The 19035-nt window shown below is 52.7% G+C and overlaps 2 protein-coding genes across 5 annotated transcripts; one reads left to right on the top strand and one right to left on the bottom strand.

Annotated features, from left to right (window-relative positions):
* The first annotated feature begins 230 nt into the window (after positions 1-230).
* Positions 231-8600, top strand: Stap2 (signal transducing adaptor family member 2). Of its 2 annotated transcripts, none has more exons than XM_076931985.1 (13): positions 231-407; positions 2590-2661; positions 2814-2936; positions 3251-3307; positions 5103-5203; positions 5521-5655; positions 5965-6034; positions 6110-6212; positions 6316-6381; positions 7717-7881; positions 7962-8054; positions 8140-8214; positions 8292-8600. In XM_076931985.1, the coding sequence occupies exons 1-13, from the start codon at positions 306-308 to the stop codon at positions 8417-8419; spliced, it is 1290 nt and encodes a 429-aa protein (XP_076788100.1). In that variant the 5' UTR covers positions 231-305; the 3' UTR covers positions 8420-8600. The 2 variants fall into 2 exon arrangements, with proteins under 2 accessions (XP_076788100.1, XP_034354309.1); XM_034498418.2 differs by having other exon boundaries at positions 234-407; positions 8312-8600.
* A 185-nt stretch (positions 8601-8785) lies between these two features.
* On the bottom strand, positions 8786-18709 carry Fsd1 (fibronectin type III and SPRY domain containing 1). Of its 3 annotated transcripts, XM_034499243.2 has the most exons (13): positions 18531-18708; positions 17361-17456; positions 16949-17080; positions 16417-16518; positions 15082-15104; positions 14779-14900; positions 13950-14159; positions 11699-11797; positions 10139-10298; positions 9715-9794; positions 9341-9592; positions 9155-9243; positions 8786-9024 (listed from the first exon to the last, which is right to left on the bottom strand). In XM_034499243.2, exons 1-13 carry the CDS (start codon positions 18543-18545, stop codon positions 8914-8916), a joined length of 1491 nt encoding a protein of 496 aa, XP_034355134.1. In that variant the 5' UTR covers positions 18546-18708; the 3' UTR covers positions 8786-8913. The 3 variants fall into 3 exon arrangements, with proteins under 3 accessions (XP_034355134.1, XP_076788097.1, XP_076788098.1); XM_076931982.1 differs by lacking the exon at positions 9155-9243 and having other exon boundaries at positions 18531-18709; XM_076931983.1 differs by lacking the exon at positions 8786-9024 and having other exon boundaries at positions 9044-9243; positions 9432-9592; positions 18531-18709.
* Between the last annotated feature and the right edge of the window lie 326 nt (positions 18710-19035).

The raw sequence follows: 19035 nt of genomic DNA, 5'->3' as shown, positions 1-19035 counted from the left end.
CAGGGAAACTTACTGATACATTCAGTGACCTGCCAAGAATTCCAGATCTTGCAATTATAGTCTTGCTGTATGTTTCTGTGATTTCCCTGTGTCGGTCTCATGGCCATCTTCCCTAACAGGTCCCTGTCTTTGCTTGGGACAGGAGTCCAGAGCTACTGGGATTTCCCCAGGATCCAGCCCCCGCCCAGCACTGCCAGGGAGGGAGGTGACAACTGGCTGAGTTAAGGAAACTCCCCACGAACCTGTTTATCCGCTTCCTGGCCAGGCTGAGGCTCCTACTGCTAGGATAGGGACCCAGGCTGGTCATGGCCTCTGCCCTGAGTCCACCGCGGGGCCCCAAGCTCAAAGGTGCTCCACCTTCGCACTACTACGAGAGCTTCCTAGAGAAAAAGGGACCCTGTGACCAGGTATGAAGGGTGGGAAACCAGCAGTGTTGTTGTCCTGGGAAACTGTAAGAGCCTCTCAGAACTGAGATCACCTCACAGGCTTGGCAGGGGGTGGGTGACAGTGGGACAGCACCCAGTGGAGCAAGGCATATGCCGCTGGCTGTGGAAGGTTCTGGCCATCTGTCTGTCTCTGTGTCTCTTTCCACATTCTGTCCTCTAATTTTACCCTTGTCTGTCTATCTGTCTGCCTGCCTGCCTTCCTGTCTGTCCACTTTCTTGCCTGGCTGCCTGACTATAGGTCTCTTGATCTGTCTACCCAGCTGTTTCAATCTTTCTAATGTGGTCTCTCTACTCTTTGAATATAAATAAACACGACTAGAGTTGTCCTCTAGGAAATAAGGTGTCCTCTGATTCCTGAGCCTCCTCCCCCTCCTGGCCCAGAATTAACCCCAAGATTAATTGCTCCTCCCCAAGGGGGGGGGGGGTGTCAGGGCAGGTGGGCCAAGGTCAGGGCAGGCGGCATGTGGAAAGGTGACACCTGACTGCAGCCACATAGGAGAGGGTTGTTTTGAGACAGGTTTTCAGTACTATAATCCAGAAGGGCTTTAAAGTTGAAGCAATCCTCCTGCCTCAGTTTTTCAAGTGTACGCTGCCACCATGCTCAGCCCATATGCATTTCTTGATGAATGCACCCTCCATTTCTGCTAACTCTGTTCCTCAGGCCCCTCACCTACACCCACACCCATGTGTCCAGATACACCCTAACCAGCAAGTCCTTTACAGGATGCACTCAAAGAATGGACAGATGAGTGTGCATGGATGGATGGATGGATGGATGGATGGATGGGTAGGTGGGTGGGTGGATGGATGATGGGTGGGTGAGTGGGTGGGTGGATAGGTGGATGGATGGATGGATGGTGGGTGGGTGGTGGATGAATAAGTGTGGTAGATTTAGTTTATTGTTTGTATTATGTTAATTTGGTTCCCAAATCACACAGGAATTTGCATGTCTGCATATGAGATGCTGATGGTCCCTGCCCCTAGCTGGTTTTAACTGGTAAATAAAATTGCTGGCGGCTAATAGCTGGGCAGGGAGACAGAGGCAGGACTTTGAGGTTCTTGAGCAAGGAATGTGAGGGAAGAGGAGAATTGCTATTGTCAGAAGGAGAAGACGTTGGCCTGAGAAGTGTAGGACAGAGAGACAGAGACACTGTCAACATGTAAGAGTTGGGGATCATGACCCGCAAGGGTTGCAGGCCTGGGTCTGTGGCAGAAAATAGGTTTTAGTAAGTACTAATTCAGGAATATCAGAGGGGAGAGTGTGTTAGCAATGGGAAGGTTTGGAAGTGCCCAGCCATTGCACTGTTTAAGGCACAAGGTTGTGTGTGTGTGTGTGTGTGTGTGTGTGTGTGTGTGTGTGTGTTTCACTTGTGAATCCAAAATATTTGGGCAGGTATCGAGGACCACATGCACTCCCACCAGGGAGTTTAGAGCAGATTAACATATTACAGCTCCAGGTGGGTAGATGGATGGATGGATGGATGAGCAGATGGGGGTGGGTTGATGGGTTCATAGGTGGACAGGTAGATATGTGAGTGAGTAGATGTATTTGTATATGGAATATATCATTAATCCAGTCAGGCCAGCTCACCCCTCCCAACACCTATCTCTTCAGATTGTGGAGTGCTTTGTGACTCTATCTCATTATGAGTCTCTTTGTTTTCTCCTTTATTAAATGTCCAGGCTCATTTCCATGCTAGACAAATGCCACTAGCTATACCCCAGAGCATAGTCTCTTGGACAACAGGAGATGCCCAGGCTGGATGATGGGCAGGGAGGACCTCAGTGAACATGCACTTTTAGGGGTTGGGACTCAGTGCATTCATTCCCTGCAAACCTAGCGATGGAGCCCAGGGTTCCATGCCCAGGATGACAGGAATGGGCCATGGTGGTTCACACCCATCATCTCAGCAATCAGGAGGATCAGGAGTGCAAGGGTGTTCTGTGCTACACGGGAAGGTGTCAAGGAAAGGAAAAACCCTAAAAGAAAGGAAGTTCAGCCTTTACTGAAAGCTGGTAGCTTTGCACAGTGTGGGAAAGAGCATGCTGGCACAAGGAACAGCCTGTGCACAGGTGCTGCCTCAGGAAAGAGGATGTTGAGCACACACCACCTGGGCTTTCTCCCTTCTTCTCTGGCCCCCAGGATTACAGGAAGTTCTGGGCAGGCCTCCAGGGTTTAGCCATCTGTTTCTACAATGGCAATCGGGACTTGCAGGTGAGGAAGGGATGTGGGCTCAGGGTCTGCTGGATCCTTACCTAGGTGGGTGGAGGTCTGGGATTATGTCAGCAAGGTGGTACCCTCATCATCCTAGAGACCTGAGAGAACCACAGGCCTAGTACTCACACACTTCTGTTCCTCTGGGCCAGCCCCTGGAGAGGCTGGACCTGAGGCTGTTTTCAAAGCTCAAAGAGGAGACTCTGCTGGGAAGCTCACGTGACACTGCCTATCACTTCAGCCTGGTTCTCCGGGACCAGGAGGTTAAATTCAAGGTAAGTGAGAAGAGAATACTCCTCCATCCAGTCAAACATTCATAATAAGAACATGGAGTCACACGAAGTCCTCCTCTGGGCTCCCGTTACTCTGCAAGTCACTGGACCTCTCTGTGGCTCTGGACGCCTTTGAAAGGGCAGGTCTGCATAAAGACACATCTGTGCAAAAGCCCCTGGGCAGAGGATGTGGTGGGCAAAAGGGTAGGGCAGAGGGGGCAGCCATGACAGATGTGAGGCAAAATGAGGCCCTTATTCCACTTGTACAAGGAACACATCCATTCTTCTTAACATAAACTCTTTTCCCCTCTCTCTAGGTGGAGAGCCTGGAATCTTGTGAGATGTGGAAAGGATTTATCTTGACTGTGGTGGAGGTAAAGTCAGCTTTTATTTTTCTACTAGTTATTTTTGTTACCACAAAATAATTGGCACAAGCACCTTAAGGAAGGAAGGGTTTATTCTTGGTTCAGAGTTTGAAGGCAGGAGGATGGTTCCTCAGGAAGCAGAGCAGGCATGATGAGCTGGCACTCAGCTCACCTGGCTCTTCAGTCTGGGATTCCAACCCATGGGATGGTTCTGAGTGTGGCTGCCCACCTCAGTCAACCAAAACTAGAAGACCACTCATGGATGTGCCCAGAAGTCTGTTTCCATGGTGACCTTCAATTTCATTGAGTGAACAATTGAGATAAACTGTTTGAATCTCTGTCCCATGTCCCCATCACTTTAGAGTGCACAGGTTGCTCTCAGTCTGGAAGCTCACAGCCTGAAGCCAGACCAGGAAATTAAAACTTTTTGTTTCATTTTTTTATTGTTTTTAGATTGTGTGTGTGTGTGTGTGTGTGTGTGTGTGTGTGTACACCAGTGCAGTGCTCTCAGAGGCCAGAAAAGGATGTTGGATCCCCTGGAGCAATAGTTATTTCAGGAGTTTGAGAGCTGCTGAGTGGTAGGTGTTAGAAACAGAACATCTCCAGATCCTTGTTGTAGCAGTATACCATAAACATTTACCATAAACTCGGTAATTTGGGAGGAGCTTATGTGGGAGGAGCTAGGAGAGGAAGAGGAGGAGCTAAGAAAAGAGGACTGGAGACTGTAGTAGATTGGCAGAGCCATCTCACACGCTCGCTGTTGTCTTGTGGGTGGCAGGGCCAGTACCTCTGGCCGCCTAAGCCACGGCCTGAGCTGAGCAGCAGAGAGACCATGCTGATGTCATGGCCACAGGCCTTGTCTTGTCAGAAACATGGCGGCCCTGTAAAAACAAGATAGATTAGGTGCCACAGTTTTAAATATTATCAGTAACAAGTGGCGCCCCACGTTGGATGCCACTTGTTAAAGTTAAAATTTAGAACGGCGTTTTTCTTGGGCCAACTATTTAAGCGGCAGCAGCTCTGCTTAGCTCTGCCGCTATGTTCCCCAGCCAGAGGCCACACACGTGCCACAGCTAGAAACAGCCAGCCAGTGTGGGAGATTGGCTCTGTCTTTACAAGGCTGGGCTGAGCCCAGACCATCCCGCCATCCACGAGGTACCCAGTAGCAATGAGACTCTAATGCTTAAAGATTATCCAAAGGCTTTATATGTTTGGCAATACTCAATTAACAAGAAGCCCACACAATTAGAGGTGTGTCCCAATATCTAACCTTATGATATAAGTTGTTACCTAGGTACTGCTCTCAATACATGTGTGGTCCTCCATGGCTCCTACATCGCTGCCTCCTCCTAGCTCCTCCTCTTCCTCTCCTTCCTTTTTTGGCTCCTCCCAACCCCTCTCACATTACGGAGTTTATTGTAAAATATCCAGCTACACCTTGTTTTATTTTTGAAACAAGGTCTCTTGTAGCCCAGGTTGGCCTGAAACTGTATAGCTGAGGGTGGCTTCCCTCCTCCGCCTGCACTTCCCGAGTGCTGGGGTAAGAGGTGTGCATCACCACACACAGTTTAAAACTTCAGAGTTTTCTCTTTGGCTCCTCCTGAGAGTCACCTAGCACTCGGAGCAAGGTTCTAGCATCTTTTGAATCCGTTTTAGGGTCTGTCTCTGAGTGCCTATATATCTATATGCTGTGAGGTGCCCGGTAGTGCTGGGCACAGAGGGACTTCTTTCTGGCTACACATGCTGGCCTCAGTTTACCTTTTGGGTCCCCACCCATGCATTCTCTACCTGGATTATCCTTCAGCTCCGTGTCCCATCTAACCTGACCCTGCTGCCTGGACACCTGTACATGATGGCTGAGGTCCTGGCCAAAGAGGAGGTACGGAGGGCAGCCGAGGTGCCCTGGTGAGTGTTGGCCGCCCGTGGGATGGGCAAGGAACTCACTCCAGAGCGGGGTCTGTTTGAGGGCCTGGGGCAAGGCCTCGGTCCCTGAGGGACAGGGCCATATTCAAGAGAAGGGTGGTGCTTTTATCTTGGGCGGTGTCTCAGTTTAGAGAGGGAGGGAGACCTGGGTTCAGAATGGAGAGCAGGTTTCTGAGTGGGCAGGGGTGGGGGTCTCTCTGGGGACGGGGCCCGGGTGGGGTAGCAGGTGCGTGGCCTCTGAGGCCTAGTACAGTGTGGGCCTGCGTGGCTCCCTGCATTTCCGGTGTGCGGTCGCCCAGGTGCTTTCTGCAGGTGAGCAGGCTAGAGGCGCAGCTGCTCCTGGAGCGCTACCCGGAGTGCGGGAACCTGCTTCTGCGGCCTGGAGGCGATGGCAAGGACAGTGTGTCTGTCACTACCCGGCAGATACTCAATGGGTGCGCATGCTGGGCCCTGGGGGCGTGGCCACCAGTGGGAATGGACCTAGTGTGGGGGCCCTAGCTGGGGGATTAGTAGCTAGAGGCTGCCAGGAAAGGGGTTATAGTCCAGAGGCGGGGCCTCTAGGCCTGGGTCATGACTTGGGATGAGGTTATACAGCTCTCATATTGGGCGGGGTCTCGTGGGGCATGGCCATAACTGGGCGGGTCTGGCTATAGGCAGAGACTTGAGGTTAGCTTCATAGGAGGCTGCTTTCCTAGGGTGGGCAGTGTGGCATCCCAGCTATCCAGTTGCCCACTCCTCTTCAGGTCACCCGTGGTCAAACACTACAAGGTGAAGCGGGAAGGTCCTAACTATGTGATCGACGTGGAAGACCCGGTGAGTTTTGGGGTGTCCTTGGCTCTGTCTTCCTTCTGCCCTTCCCTGACCGACCGACCATCTTCTCTCGCCCAGTTTCCCTGCCCCTCACTGGAAGCTGTGGTCAACTATTTTGTGACGCACACCAAGAGGGCGCTGATCCCTTTCGTGTTGGATGAGGACTATGAGAAGGTTCTAGGTGTGTGCGATGTGGGGCTACCAGGCTTGGACGGGGATACTCTCTGGGGGGGCTAGCTCCGGCCTCCACGCTGCTTCCAGGCTGCCCGCCCTCTCTGTTCCAGGCTTCGTGGATTCGGATCGGGAGAACGGCGAGAGTGCATGGGCTGTGCCCTCCTCCCGAGGCTCAGGTGATTCCCCTTTCCTATGGCCATTGCAGGACCTGGGATCCACATTCCAAAGGCTCTGCTTGTTTTGTTTTGTTTTTTAGAGACAGGGTTTCTCAGTGTAGCCCTGGCAGCCCTGGAACTCACAGATCCATCTGCCTCTGCCTCCTAGGTGCAAGGATCAAAGTGTGCCACCCCATCTGCTTTTTTTAATTTAATTTTTTTATAGGCTCTCATGGAGCTGAGGGCTTAGATGACAGGCATCAGCATCAGCTCCTACAGAGAGCCTAAGGATGATATTATTATCATCATCATCATCATCATCACCACCATCATTAGTTCTTTGAGACTCTGGCTACCCTGGAAATCACAGAGACCCACTTGCCTCTGCTTCCTGAGCGCTAACAGCCTGGTTCCAAAGGATTTTGTTGATAGTGATAGCTAAAGGAAAGAGCCCTGGGGGGGATCGAGGCAGGAAGCAGATCTGAGGTCTCATTTACCAAGTGAGAGGAAGAGGCAGTGTGCCTCCTGGGGTCTGAGGGGAGTGCAGCATGGTCCTCCTGAGCCCAGCCCTGACCCACATGTATTTGGATGCTGTGCTCCTGAGGTGTGTGTCCATGTCAAAAGGCTCATATACGCCGATGTACATATCTTTTTAAAAATATAATTTATTTATTTTTGTTTTATGTGCATTGGTGTTTTTCCTGCCTGCATGTGTGTGTGAAGGTGTCAGATCTTAGAGCTACAGATAGTTGTGAGCTGCGATGTGGGTGCTGGGATTTGAACCCTTGGTCTTCTGGAAGAGCAATCAGTGCCCTCAACTGATGAGCTAGCTCTCCAGCCCATTATACGAGTCTTAGTTAGGACTTCATTGGTGTGAAGAGACACCATGACTATGGCAGTTCTTAAAGGAAACTGGGATGGCTTACAGTTTCAGAGATTTAGTTCATTATCATTGTGGTCGCATGGAGGAAGGACGGCAGTGTGCAGACAGATGTGGTGCTGGAGGAGAGGGGAGTTCTACATCTTAATCCGCAGGCCGCAGGAGACTATGTGCCACACTGGGCCTAGCTTAAGCATAGGAGACCTCAAAGCTTGTTCCCCCACAGTGACAAACTTCCCCCAACAAGGCCTCACCTATTCCAACAAGACCTAACAGTGCTACTCCCTATGGGCCAAACATTCAACCACGAGTCTGTGGGGGCACAGTACCATCCTACACATACACATACACACTTGTACTTGTCTAAAGCTGCAGACACATTGTGATTGGCAGGTGGGCACACTTGTTTATCTCAGCAGGTACTCCCTAAGGGGTTTATATCACAATAGGCTCTGACAGTGACTGTTTCCCATCAGGCCATGCCCTCCCTGCTAATGTCCCAAAGCCACTCCCACCTGTACCTGTACCTGTGTCCAGCCAGGAAGACAAGTTGCCTCCCCTGCCTCAGTTACCAGACCAGGATGAGAACTATGTGACTCCCATTGAAGACTCCCCAGCAGCTGAATACATGAATCAGGATGGTAAGCCCAGGTTGGACCACAGACACTGGAGTTGGGACAAATGGGTATTACCCTGTGACATCTCTCTCTTGTCCATGCAGTGTCTCTCTCCAGTCAGGCAGTCCCCCTGAAGCTCAAGAAGCCAGCAAGGCTCCCAGCCAAACCCCCAAAGCCAGCAGTTTTGCCTAAGCCAGGTAGGGCTCTATCCACCACCCCCACCCCCCAACCCATTCCCTCTCAGTGACACTGGCCTTGGACCTCACCTGCCTCTTTCTGCAGATCTCAAAGCCATTAACAGCATCTGGACCAGGAAGCTAGGCGGAAGCTCACCCCAGGCTCCCTCCCTTGTGACAAGTAAGGAGATTTTGGGGCTTGGATGCATGATGGGGAGGCCCAGGGGTTGGCGCACAGCCTAGGGTACTCTAGCTAAGTCTGGGCTCCCACCCACCAGGACTTGGGGATATCACTGCTGAGCTGGAAGAGAAACTACAGAAGAGGAGGGCACTGGAACACTGATCCAGTCTCCCAGGGACCAGTGGACTATCTCTGGGCACAATAGTCTGCCACCAGCTCTGTCCTCACCCAGGGGACAGGACACAGCCAGCTTGTTGCAAAATGTTCTCCCAAAAGTAAATTCCCCCTGGGAATTTTGGGACTACCCTGAACTGTATAGCGAGTTCCACGGTAGCCTGGGCTACAGAGTGAGACCTTGTGTAATAAAGCCAAAACCCAAACCAAAATGCCATGTGACCGTAGGTTTGTGTCTAGTATGGCATCTGAGATTAGGGGTGAGGGACTTGTCAGGTGTTGCCCCCAAGCTGGCAATTTTGACACCTGTCCACAAGGAACGCCAATCTCTCAGCTAAGAAATGCAAGGTCTGGGCCACTTATGTGCCCTGATCCCGAGAAACAATGCAGCAGGGAGGCCAGTGTTTTCTCTTTATTATGAAGTGAGGTGGGAAGGGAACCCTGACCCTCCCTTCCAGAGTTAAGGCTCCAAGCAGCAGAGAGGTGAAGCTGAGCTGAAGTGCCCCGGCTGGCAGGTGGCCTGGCCTAGGTGAGGCTGGTATTGGAACTGCTAGTGGCACTGCCCCGCTTCTGCAGGCAGCGCACTGCACTGGGCACCTGCAGGCCTGTGGTCACCTGGAAGCTTCCACACCACACCTGGAGAGTAGAGGACAGGAAAACTCAGCCAGGAGTCACAGCACCCAAAGACAGGCCCAGCACGCCTCTCTCCATCAGAGCCCACCCCTCTCCATCAGAGGCCCCCCTCCTCCTGCTGCAGCAGGCTCACGGTGAAGGCTGGAAGCAGAGGCTGCGTGAACTTGGCCTTGAAGGTGTGCAGGAGCTGTTTGGTTCGGGCATTGTAGAAAGACAGGAGGCCTGGAGTGAGGGGAGCAGGGAGACAGGTGTCAGGAGGTGGGTGAGGAACATGGAAGGGCCCAGCTCATCAGGACCTGGGAGGGAAAAGTGATGGCACCTTGGTGGAAGTCGCAGTGCACACCCAAGCAGTCAGGCACAGGGCTGTCTAGCACTTTGACCTTGTTGGCATGCTTGGCAGTGAAGCTGGCCTGCAGCCAGTTGTTGGCATGCAGGCACCAGGATGCAGCCGTCTTGCCCAGCTGCTCGAAGCGGCCTAGGCTTCGGTAGGCCACACCCAGGCCAAAGGCTTTGCTGTCTGGTTCAAAGCGCACTTCCCAGTAGTGCTCCCCACCGTCAATCAGCGTGTCCCCTGAAGCACAGAGACAGGGAGGGGGCAGGATGGAGCCCAGTGAACTTGTAAACTTGAGCTCTCCTTTGGGTCAAGCTCCTCCCCCAGGCACTCCAGTTTCCTAGTTCCTCTCCCATCCTTACCCAGCACCGTGTAAGACTCAGCTGTGAACCGGTCCCGGCCCCCACGACCTGAGGACATCCTCTTGGGAGATGGAGTCCCTCTGTGGACGGCAGGAAAGCTCAGCTCAGCTCAGGTTATTCCTTTCCCTGGGTTCAGCCTCCCTACTCCACGCCAGCCACTGTGAACATGCCTGACACTTCCCTCAGCTGGAAACCGCCTAACCAACTGAGCTAACCAGTCAGATGTGGCAGAAACAAACAAACCACCAAAACAAAAAAACCTCCTGTTCGTCCATCAAAACCCTGCTCAAAATCTCCTTGCTCTCATTTCTTCTTCTCCAAGGAAGTTGTTATACCCCAGGCCTCTCCCTCCACCCCAGTGCTGACCAAAGTGGCCATGGTGAGCATGTCCACTACAGACTTAGGGAACAGGGAGACGGACTACCTGGCTGGAGAGTTTACAGGGGACGCTGTCCTTCCCTTGCCCTCTTTCTCTCGAGCCTTGATATCTTGAACCTTCCCGCCCATGGCGTCCCACTCAACGGAGAGGTCTTCCACTCGCAGGTTCTGGTGAGATGTGGACCCGTCCAGGCGGAACATGAATGCTGGGGCCAGGCAGATGAGGGGGGTCACAGAGATGGGAAACCCAGATAGACACAGAGAGACGAGATGGACAGCCAGTGATCCAGGTCGGCCAGAACAGAGGACCAAGGGAAACAGACAGGAAGGGAGATGAGGGGGAGACACAGGACAGGAAGGCTGTGGTAGCTGACTGTGAGCCAGAGGGACAAGGTCAAGAGGCTGTGGCCAAACAACTCTGGAGTCTAGAGGCATTTTCAAGCCTTCTCTGCCCTAAGCTTCCACTGATCCCAAAGAAAGAGCATGACTACAGCAGGAGGGAGTTAGGCTAGACAGCAGAGGAACTTCTGAAGAAGGTATATAAAAGAATCACTGTGGGAGAATCTGTTTTTACAACTTATATTCTGTCCCCAACTCTATAGAAGACACAAGGAGAGACAGACAGGGAGACTACTCCATCTACACTTGCAATCCCAGCTCCCATGAGGCTGAGGCTGGAGGATTGCGACTTCTAGCCTGGGCTACGTAGTGCAATGTTGTCTCTAAAAATTAAATAAACAAAAAAAATTCTAAATGAAGGGATGGGGATAGAGGCTGTCCACCAGTTTTCCAGTGGACCTGGGTTCGATTCCCAGCACCCACACGGTGGTCACAGTTGAGTATCTGTAACTCCAGTTTCTGAACCGGCCTCCATGGGCACTCACACCCTACTGCACTGATACTTATGCAGGCAGGGAAAGCCATAAGGTAATGATTTAAAAACCTTAACTGCAGAAGGGCTGGGTGCTAAGGTGTCCTGATTGCTATAAAACCCCTGGATTTGTTTGTTTTCTGAGGCAGGGTTTCTCTGTGTAGCCCTGGCTGTCCTGGAACTCACCCTGTAGAGGAGGCTGGCCTTGAACTCAGAGATCCGCCTGCCTCTGCCTCTTAGGAACTGGGATTAAAGGCGTGCGCCACCACACTCAACTAATTGTGGATGCTGATTCTTAAGAGTTCAAGTTAAAAACAAGGCATGCATGGTGGTTACATCTGCCTCCTCAGCACTGGACATTTATAACTCTCCCAGAGACAGGGCCATCCTTAGCACTCAGGCCAGCCAGATACACAGTGTCTGTGAACATCCTGATGATGCCGTCTACATGCATGAACCCCCCACGCATGTGCACGCGCGCGCACACACACACACACACACACACACACACACACACACGATAAAATCCATGCATCACCTCATAAATAGAAGTAAAAAAAACCCACAAAAGTTCAAGATATCCAAGTGAAGATAGCCACTGTAGCCTAAGGGTGAGTTCCCCAGCAGCTGGAGTGACAAGGTCGTTCCATTACAAGATCTTTATGAAGGGTGGGTTCCCAGGACACCAGGACAGGTTGGGAGATGTGGAGTCGGGGAGGGGTAGGAGGCAGTCACCTGGTGTCTCTAAGGTCACCGGCTCGGAGAATTCACCAGCCACCGCCTTGTTACAAGCTTTCACACGAATGTTCATGTATTTCATGTCAAATTTGAGACCTAGGAGGAAAGAAGTGAGACCACAGGGATTCCTTCTGTCGGTCTGTGTCTCATTTAAGATATTTGTTTTTATGTATATGGGTATTTTGCCCACATGTATGCTTTTGTACCACCTGTGCCTGTGCAAGCCAGAAGAGGGCATCATATCTAGTGAAGCTGGAGTTATGTATGGGCAGTCTGAGCCACCATGTTGTGCTGGGACCTGAACCCAGGTCCTCTGCAAGAACAGCAGGTGCTCTAACCATTAGACCATCTCTCAAGCCCTTTGATTATCACTGCAGGTGGTGGGCCTGCTTCTCCTATCCTTGACCCAGGCTCCCTGCTCAGAGCTCCGTATACTGTCCCCTTACACTCAGGATACCAAGCCTGGCCTTATGTCAGTCTCCTATCACTCCTGGCTGCCATGGCAAACCTTAGTCAACATCCTGTGTGTGCACCTTCCAGAGCTCACATCACCAGAGAGCTCAGGTCCAGAAGACAGGCCCCATCTTACTCTATTTTGTTTTTGAGACAGGGTCTCACTGTGCAGTCCAGGCTGGTCTCAAACTCACGTGGATCACATGCCTCTGTCACCTGCATCGCTGGGATTAAAGGCATGCACACTGCTCCCATTCCTGTTTTCTCCTTAGATGGCAGGTCTCATGTACTCCAGCAGGACCTCAAACTCTTTTTATAGCCAAGGCTGACCTTGAACTCCTGAACCTCCTGCCTCCACCGCTCCTGGCATGATGAGTGCGCACTACACTGGGGATGAAGCTTAGGGACTCCTTCCTGGTGGGTGAGCAGCACCCCGGCACCTGAGCCATGCCCTTCCCCCCTTCATTTGTTTGGTTTGGCACTGAACTGTAGCTATTCCACCAGCTGCCGTCAGTGGGAAAACAGGGGCCCTCACTGTGCTGTGTCTGTGACTGTCCCAGATAAAGTCACAGCACACGTCGAGAAGCCTGGAGTAGAGATTCTGAGGTCCTATGAAAAACAGAGTAGGTTTGTTTTGATTTCTGTACAGAGGGGATAGCGGTAGCTTCTGGTGCTCTGGCACTGGCTGGCATGGCCAGGTTCCCCTACAATTAGTATGCTCATTACAAACCATGAACAAGTGCTAATTACAGATAACTAGCAGGCTGCTGATTACAGCTGAGATTTGAGAGTTAGGGAGGAAAATCAGGGGTTCCCAGCCTGAAAGGTTTTGTAAACTCATTAGGACCCAATGGTTCCCGCCTCCCAGACTCCTCCTGTCTACTGTGCAATACCTAAACTAGCTGGTACCCTCCAATTACCCAGAACTCCCTACTGCTCACTACTGCAGGAAGGAGGCTGAAGAGATGGGTAAGCTGCAGGGATGGAAGGGCCCGAGGAAAAAGCCAGGTGTGGCACATCCAGACTGTAAACCTGAGGCGGAGACAGATAGACTAACTAACCATGACCACTGACCTCCACACTGGCACACACATGACCAGCAGCTGGATGCAGAGCTAGAAAGATGAGGTGAAGTCCCTCCCATGCCTCAGTTTCCCCTGCTCTTCAGACAAGGACAAATTCATTACATCTTGTCATCTGTTCTGCTGATGGTTCTACAGGCTAACCCTATCGGCCTGCTCTCAGACCACAGGGGCTGCAGGAAGCCAGCAACACCAAAACGCTGTGAGTTGACAGGGCAATGGTGCCAGGAGGGGGATGGGTGACTGGAAGATGTCTTGCTGAGCTGAGCGGGGACTGTTCTATAAACCTGTTCACTGTGCTCACCTACTTGCCAATGGATACTCCTTTTCTGGCTTACACATGCTCTCTCTACCTATCGTTCTTCCCTCCCATGTCTGGGAGTGCTCCTTCACGTATCTGTGAGTGCTCCCACTCCTGCCTAGGGATGCTCCCTCACTTTTCAGGGAGTACTTCTTTAGCTGCCTGAGAGTGTCCCCTGTCAGGCTGTGTTCCCCCATATGCCTGTCTGTCCCTCCATACACCTGAGAACACTCCCACATGCCTGGCCATGCTTCTTCATCTGCTTGTGAGTGCTTCTCACTTAACTTGGAGTGCTCTCTTACCTGCCCGAGACTGTCCCCTTATCCATCAGGCAGTGTTCCCCAACATGCTTATGTGTGTTCATTCACATGCTTGGCCATGCTCTCTCGCTCGCTGAAGGGGTGCTCCTCACCTGTCAAGGTGTGCTCCGTGTGCCGGATGCCCTCAACAACCATCCAGGGTTGGTCCTCCTTGAGGCGGGGCGGGCCCTCAAAATTGGTCCTGCGGTACTCCAGGACATAGTGGTCAATCTTGCTGTCCTCATCTGGCATATGCCACACCAGCGCCACACAGTTATCTGCCACGACGGACTCCGCCAAGTCGATGATGGGGGCGCTGGGCACTGCCAAGACCCAGGGAGAAGGGTCAATATCTGAGTCCTAGACTACCTTGGTAGAGCTCTGTGGGACTGCCGCAGAGGCTGGGACCTCTCGAGTTCATGTGGGTCCAGGCAGAGCTCTCTCTTCACCTTCTTGGGTTACTACTGTTTGGTACTCTTCCAGACTTCTCCACCAACTAGGGGCGTGGATTTCTTTGAGACTCCTCCCCATAGCGGCCTCCTGAAAGGGCCAGTTCCCTAGGAGGTGCAGCCCCCTGGCATCCCCAGAACAGGGCTTTCCCAGGTCATCAGAGCCAGGTGGCGATGGCCAAATTGAAGCCCCACCCACCCATGGACATGGTACCCATAGGCCCTACCCCAAGTATGGTTGGGCTTGATTAGGATACACTGCCAAGAGAGCCCTGGCTGGTTTGTGAACCTGCCTTGGTTAGGTCCTGCCCAGACAGCAACAAGCCCACCTCTGTGTGGACAAGGCTAGACTAGATCTACCCATGACAGATACAGGCCTTAACCCTGTGCAGTTGGGGCTCAGCCTGTGTGTGTGGGCAGGACTTTCTGGCTCCATCCCAGTCTCCTCTATCCCTCCCAGAGTCCTAGGCCCTGAGGCTGGTCCCCATCTCACCAGGTAGGAACTTGAGGGCCTGTAGCATCTGCCTTTCCTGTGCGAAGTCCACCATGAGGTGACTCATATTGTCGCTGACCTTGGCTTTGAGTGACAGTCGGAAGGCGGGGGCCATGGTCACGCTGCAAGGAGGGAGGTAGGAGCAAACCAATGGTGGCTTGGTGGCAGAGTGGTCAGGCTGGGACATCTGGAGCCCTGCCATGTGTTTCTGTACAGTGCACGGGGACCTGGCCTCCCCCAGCGGGTGTCCCACCTTCACACACAGGCAGGACTCTGGAATGGGGACCTGACCCCCAATCTTACCCATCTTTGATTTGCTTGGCGGCCTAGAAAAGGACAAAGCAGAAATCAAAGGTGCATGTCACCCATATCTGTGCCACTATACAGGCAGGGAGACTGAGGCACAGCAGGTGGCATGTCACCCATATTTGTGCCACTATACAGGCAGGGAGACTGAGGCACAGCAGGTGGCATGTCACCCATATCTGTGCCACTATACAGGCAGGGAGACTGAGGCACAGCAGGTGGCATTTGGAAAAGATTTCTGCCCTGAGGCAGAAGCTGAACTGACCCCTTCCAGGATGTGTGTCAAAGAGACAGACTAAGGCAGTCCTACCCCACCCAACCTCCCACTCTGTCCCCAGTGCACACAATAGGCACGCTTGCTTGTTTTGTTTCCAGGCAGGATCTCTGTGTAGCCCCAGCTGACCTAGAACTCACTCTGTTGACCAGGCTAGCCTCGAACTCAAGAGGTCTGCCTATCTCTGCCTCCTGAGTGCTGGGACTACAGGAGTGCGCCACCACTGCCTGGCTTTATTTTGTTTTTAGAATTACATTTATTTCTCTCTGTGCACATGTTATGGAAGTCAGAGGACAATCTCTGGAAGTCAGTCCTCTCTTTTCACCATAGCGGGTTTGCGGATTGAACCTGGGTCATCAGGCTTGGCTGCAAGCACTTTTCATCCTTTGAGTCACCTCGCCAACTCCAAGCCACACATTTAACAAACCAAAATATAGATGGCCAGACTTAATAGAAATCTCAGAAAAAATAACAAACATTTCACAGTAAAAACCCATTCTGAGTGGTATTGACACACTCACTACTGGGTGGCATGACATTATACTAAAAATGTATTAATTGGGCCAACTTGTTTTGCTTTTTGTGATGGGGTGTCATGTAGACCAGACTAGCCTGGAACTTACTGCGTAGCTGAGGTGGGCTCTGAACTCCGGATCGTCCTCCTAATTGCTGGGGTTTAGGTGTGCAGCACTGCACCTGGTCTACACAGTGCTGGTGCACGGGTCTGGTGCATGTGGGGCAAGTTCTCTACTGTGCCCCAAGTTCCAGCCCCTCACTCAACAGTCTTAGAGACATATTTACACTTCATGCTGCATGGAGGCACTATCTAAATAAAATGACTTGGGGGCTGGTGAGAGGCCTCAGAGAGTAAAGGTGCTTGCTGCCAAGCTTGCTGGACCTGAGTTTGATCCACAGACTCACATGAAGGCAAGGCAGGATTGTTGTGGACTGCATATATCCCTCCCTCAACACAAATAAATACATGTGATAACAATGAACAAAACCAGACATGGCACATCTGACCCAGGGACCCTGGGGGTCCATTCACTGACACCCACCTGAGGGAAGTCCTCGCTATCTGCAGCCTGCAGGGTCTGGTTGGCTGTTTCCAGGAGCTCCTCAGAGCTCTCCAGGGCCCGTGTGCAGGCAGCTAACTGGTTCTGCGGGCAGTACAACAACACAGACAAATCCCTCAACCACCATAAACCCACCCAGAGTCCTGCCACCCCCAGGACCCACAGCCCAACAGGGTTTCAGGTCGGAGACGCTGACTGGAGCCTCGAGCTCTTAGCCTGACTCGTGGCCTGGGTCACATCCAAGTCCCTCGTGCTCTCCTGATTCCACAGATGGGAATGAACTTTGGGTACAATGTGAGAGTAGCCAGCTTGGATCTGGAGAGTCCATGAGAGCCATGGGAGGTGTTTGAGGGGAGCGTTACCCTGGTTCTGGGGGGACCAGTGGGAAGGACTGGGAAATACAGGGAGGTAGTGGTGATGGAGAAGGTGTTTCGGGGAAGGGCTGGGCCCTGGCTGGGAAGAGTCAGGAGGGGATCAAAGGCTCTGGAGAAAGGGTATGTGCGCATAGTCACACCTGCAGCTCGTAAGTGCGGCTGGCCCTGTCCTGTTTGATCTTCATCAGCATGGATTCCTTCAGTTCCTCCAGAACCGATGTGAGGGACTGGAACTCGGCTTCCAGATCCTCCTGGACTTTGGCTGAGTTTGCCTGCATGGGAAGAGGCCACCATGAGGTTGGTGCAGTAATGCGTGTTTTACCCCAGCCCTGAGGAGGCAGAGGCAGGGGGATCTCTTTGAGTTCCAAGCCAGCCTGCTGTACAGAGCAAGTCCTAGGCCAGCAGGGGCTGCAACAGAGAAACCCTGTCTCAAAAAAGAAAAGGTAAGGGCTATGTAGACAGGGAAACTGAGGCAGACAGAGGAGTGCCTCCTGGCCTCTCCCCTGCACCCACATCTGCAGACACATCTGCAGACAGGATCAGATGGCCCACCTCTATATTCAGCAACATCTGCTTCAGGGAGTAGATGAAGGTCTGTGTCTCCTCATTCTTCATGGCCAGGGTAGTGATGATTTTTCTTAGCGCCTCCTGAGGGACAGAAGGAACATGGGCAGCACGGTGGGTGAGCACTCTCTTCCCGGAATGCAGGCCTGAGGTGAGGCTGTGGGATTCCCATAGTAGAGAAGGAAACTGGAGACCACAGAGCCTCAGGGACAGACCCTGAGCATTGAGCTTACTTGGTTTTGATTTTGGAGTGTGTGTGTACATGTGTGTGTGCATGTACATGCATGTGGAGGCCAGCTGTCAATGTTGGGTGTCTTCCTCTCTCATTCTCTACTTATTATCAGAGCATGGTCTCTCACTAAGCCTGGTCTAGGCCAGCTGCCACTGAGTGAGCCCCAGGGATCCTACTGTGTCTGTGTCCCTAGGGCTGGGGTTACAGTGTATGCAGCTACATTAAACTAACTTCCTACGTGGGTGTTGGGGACTTGAACTCGGGTCCTCACACTTGCACAGCAAACGCTTTACCTACTGAGAGACCGCCCCAGCTCCTTGTTGTTTAGTTTTGGAGACAGAATCTCATTGTGTAGCCCAGGCTAGCCTTGAACTATCTACCTCTTGCCTCTACCTCCAGAGGCTAGGACACAGGAGTGCACCACCAGCAACCCAGGCCAGTATCTTTAAAGTTGAAGGTGAGCTGCACTGAGAGAGTAGTCTGGGCAAGGCCAGTCCTAGGGTCCAACTGAGTATATGGAGAAACAAAGTTCTCCTGGGAGAAGCGTGCTAGGCAGGGGTCAGCCTGGGAAGTGGATGGAGTTCACTTGGGCAGCTGGAAGGTCTTGCTTGTGAAGGGCTGGGCATGGAGAGGAGAATCCTTAGGGCAGGTAGGTGGAGGAAGAGGGCAGCAGAAGCCGGTTCCCACCCAGGGTGGTGGGGCTGGGCCCTGCGCAGCTAGGGGTGGCGACCTGTGGGGTGGGTTAGGATCCCAGGCTAGGATGACGATGTGCTGAGTGAGGGAGGGGGTGGGGGTGGGGGTGGGGAGAAGTAGGGGTCTGCATATTAGCCGGAGCCGCAGTGTGGGCTGCCCGTGCGGGGGAGGGGCGCTGCGGCATCACCTGGTCCCTTCCCCGTTCCCGTTTCGTGCATTTCTCCGGGTCCTACCCGCTGGTCCTCCATAGTTGCAGCCCCCGACGCCCTGGCCCGGCCGCGTGTTCCCCTCAGCTGGTCCTCCAAACCCTTGAAGCTCCTTGGACGCAGACAGCAGCCAATTAGCCCTCCTTGCCCTCGCCGTCTCCGCCGCCGCGCCCCCTAGTCAGCGCTCCATCACTACATGTACTACGCATGCGCAGCGACCGGCGCTGCTTGGGAAATGTAGTTGTCTCCCTCCAGAGCCTGGTTATCCGTGTGTGATGCTGGGAGAGATAAGAGAGCACCCAGGCGGAAGTCAGGGTATCTGGTTTTGGCCTCCCATCCTGTCTTGTGATCTCGGTACTATCCCTTATTCACCCCCAAATCGATCTCATTTGCTAATCAAATTGGCACCCAGGCTGCCCCCCATCCTACCCAGAGCTGTCCATCGATGGCTCACGTGTTTGCCACTTATTGCTTGCACAACCAACCAGAACTGAGCCATTGTGGTCACACAGTGAGACAGGCAGGATCCTAC

The sequence above is a fragment of the Arvicanthis niloticus genome, chromosome 3, assembly GCF_011762505.2.
Source record: "Arvicanthis niloticus isolate mArvNil1 chromosome 3, mArvNil1.pat.X, whole genome shotgun sequence".
Classification (NCBI taxonomy): domain Eukaryota; kingdom Metazoa; phylum Chordata; class Mammalia; order Rodentia; family Muridae; genus Arvicanthis; species Arvicanthis niloticus.
The sequence above is the reverse complement of the archived record's forward strand: the minus strand, read 5'-3'. Positions and strand labels throughout refer to the sequence as shown.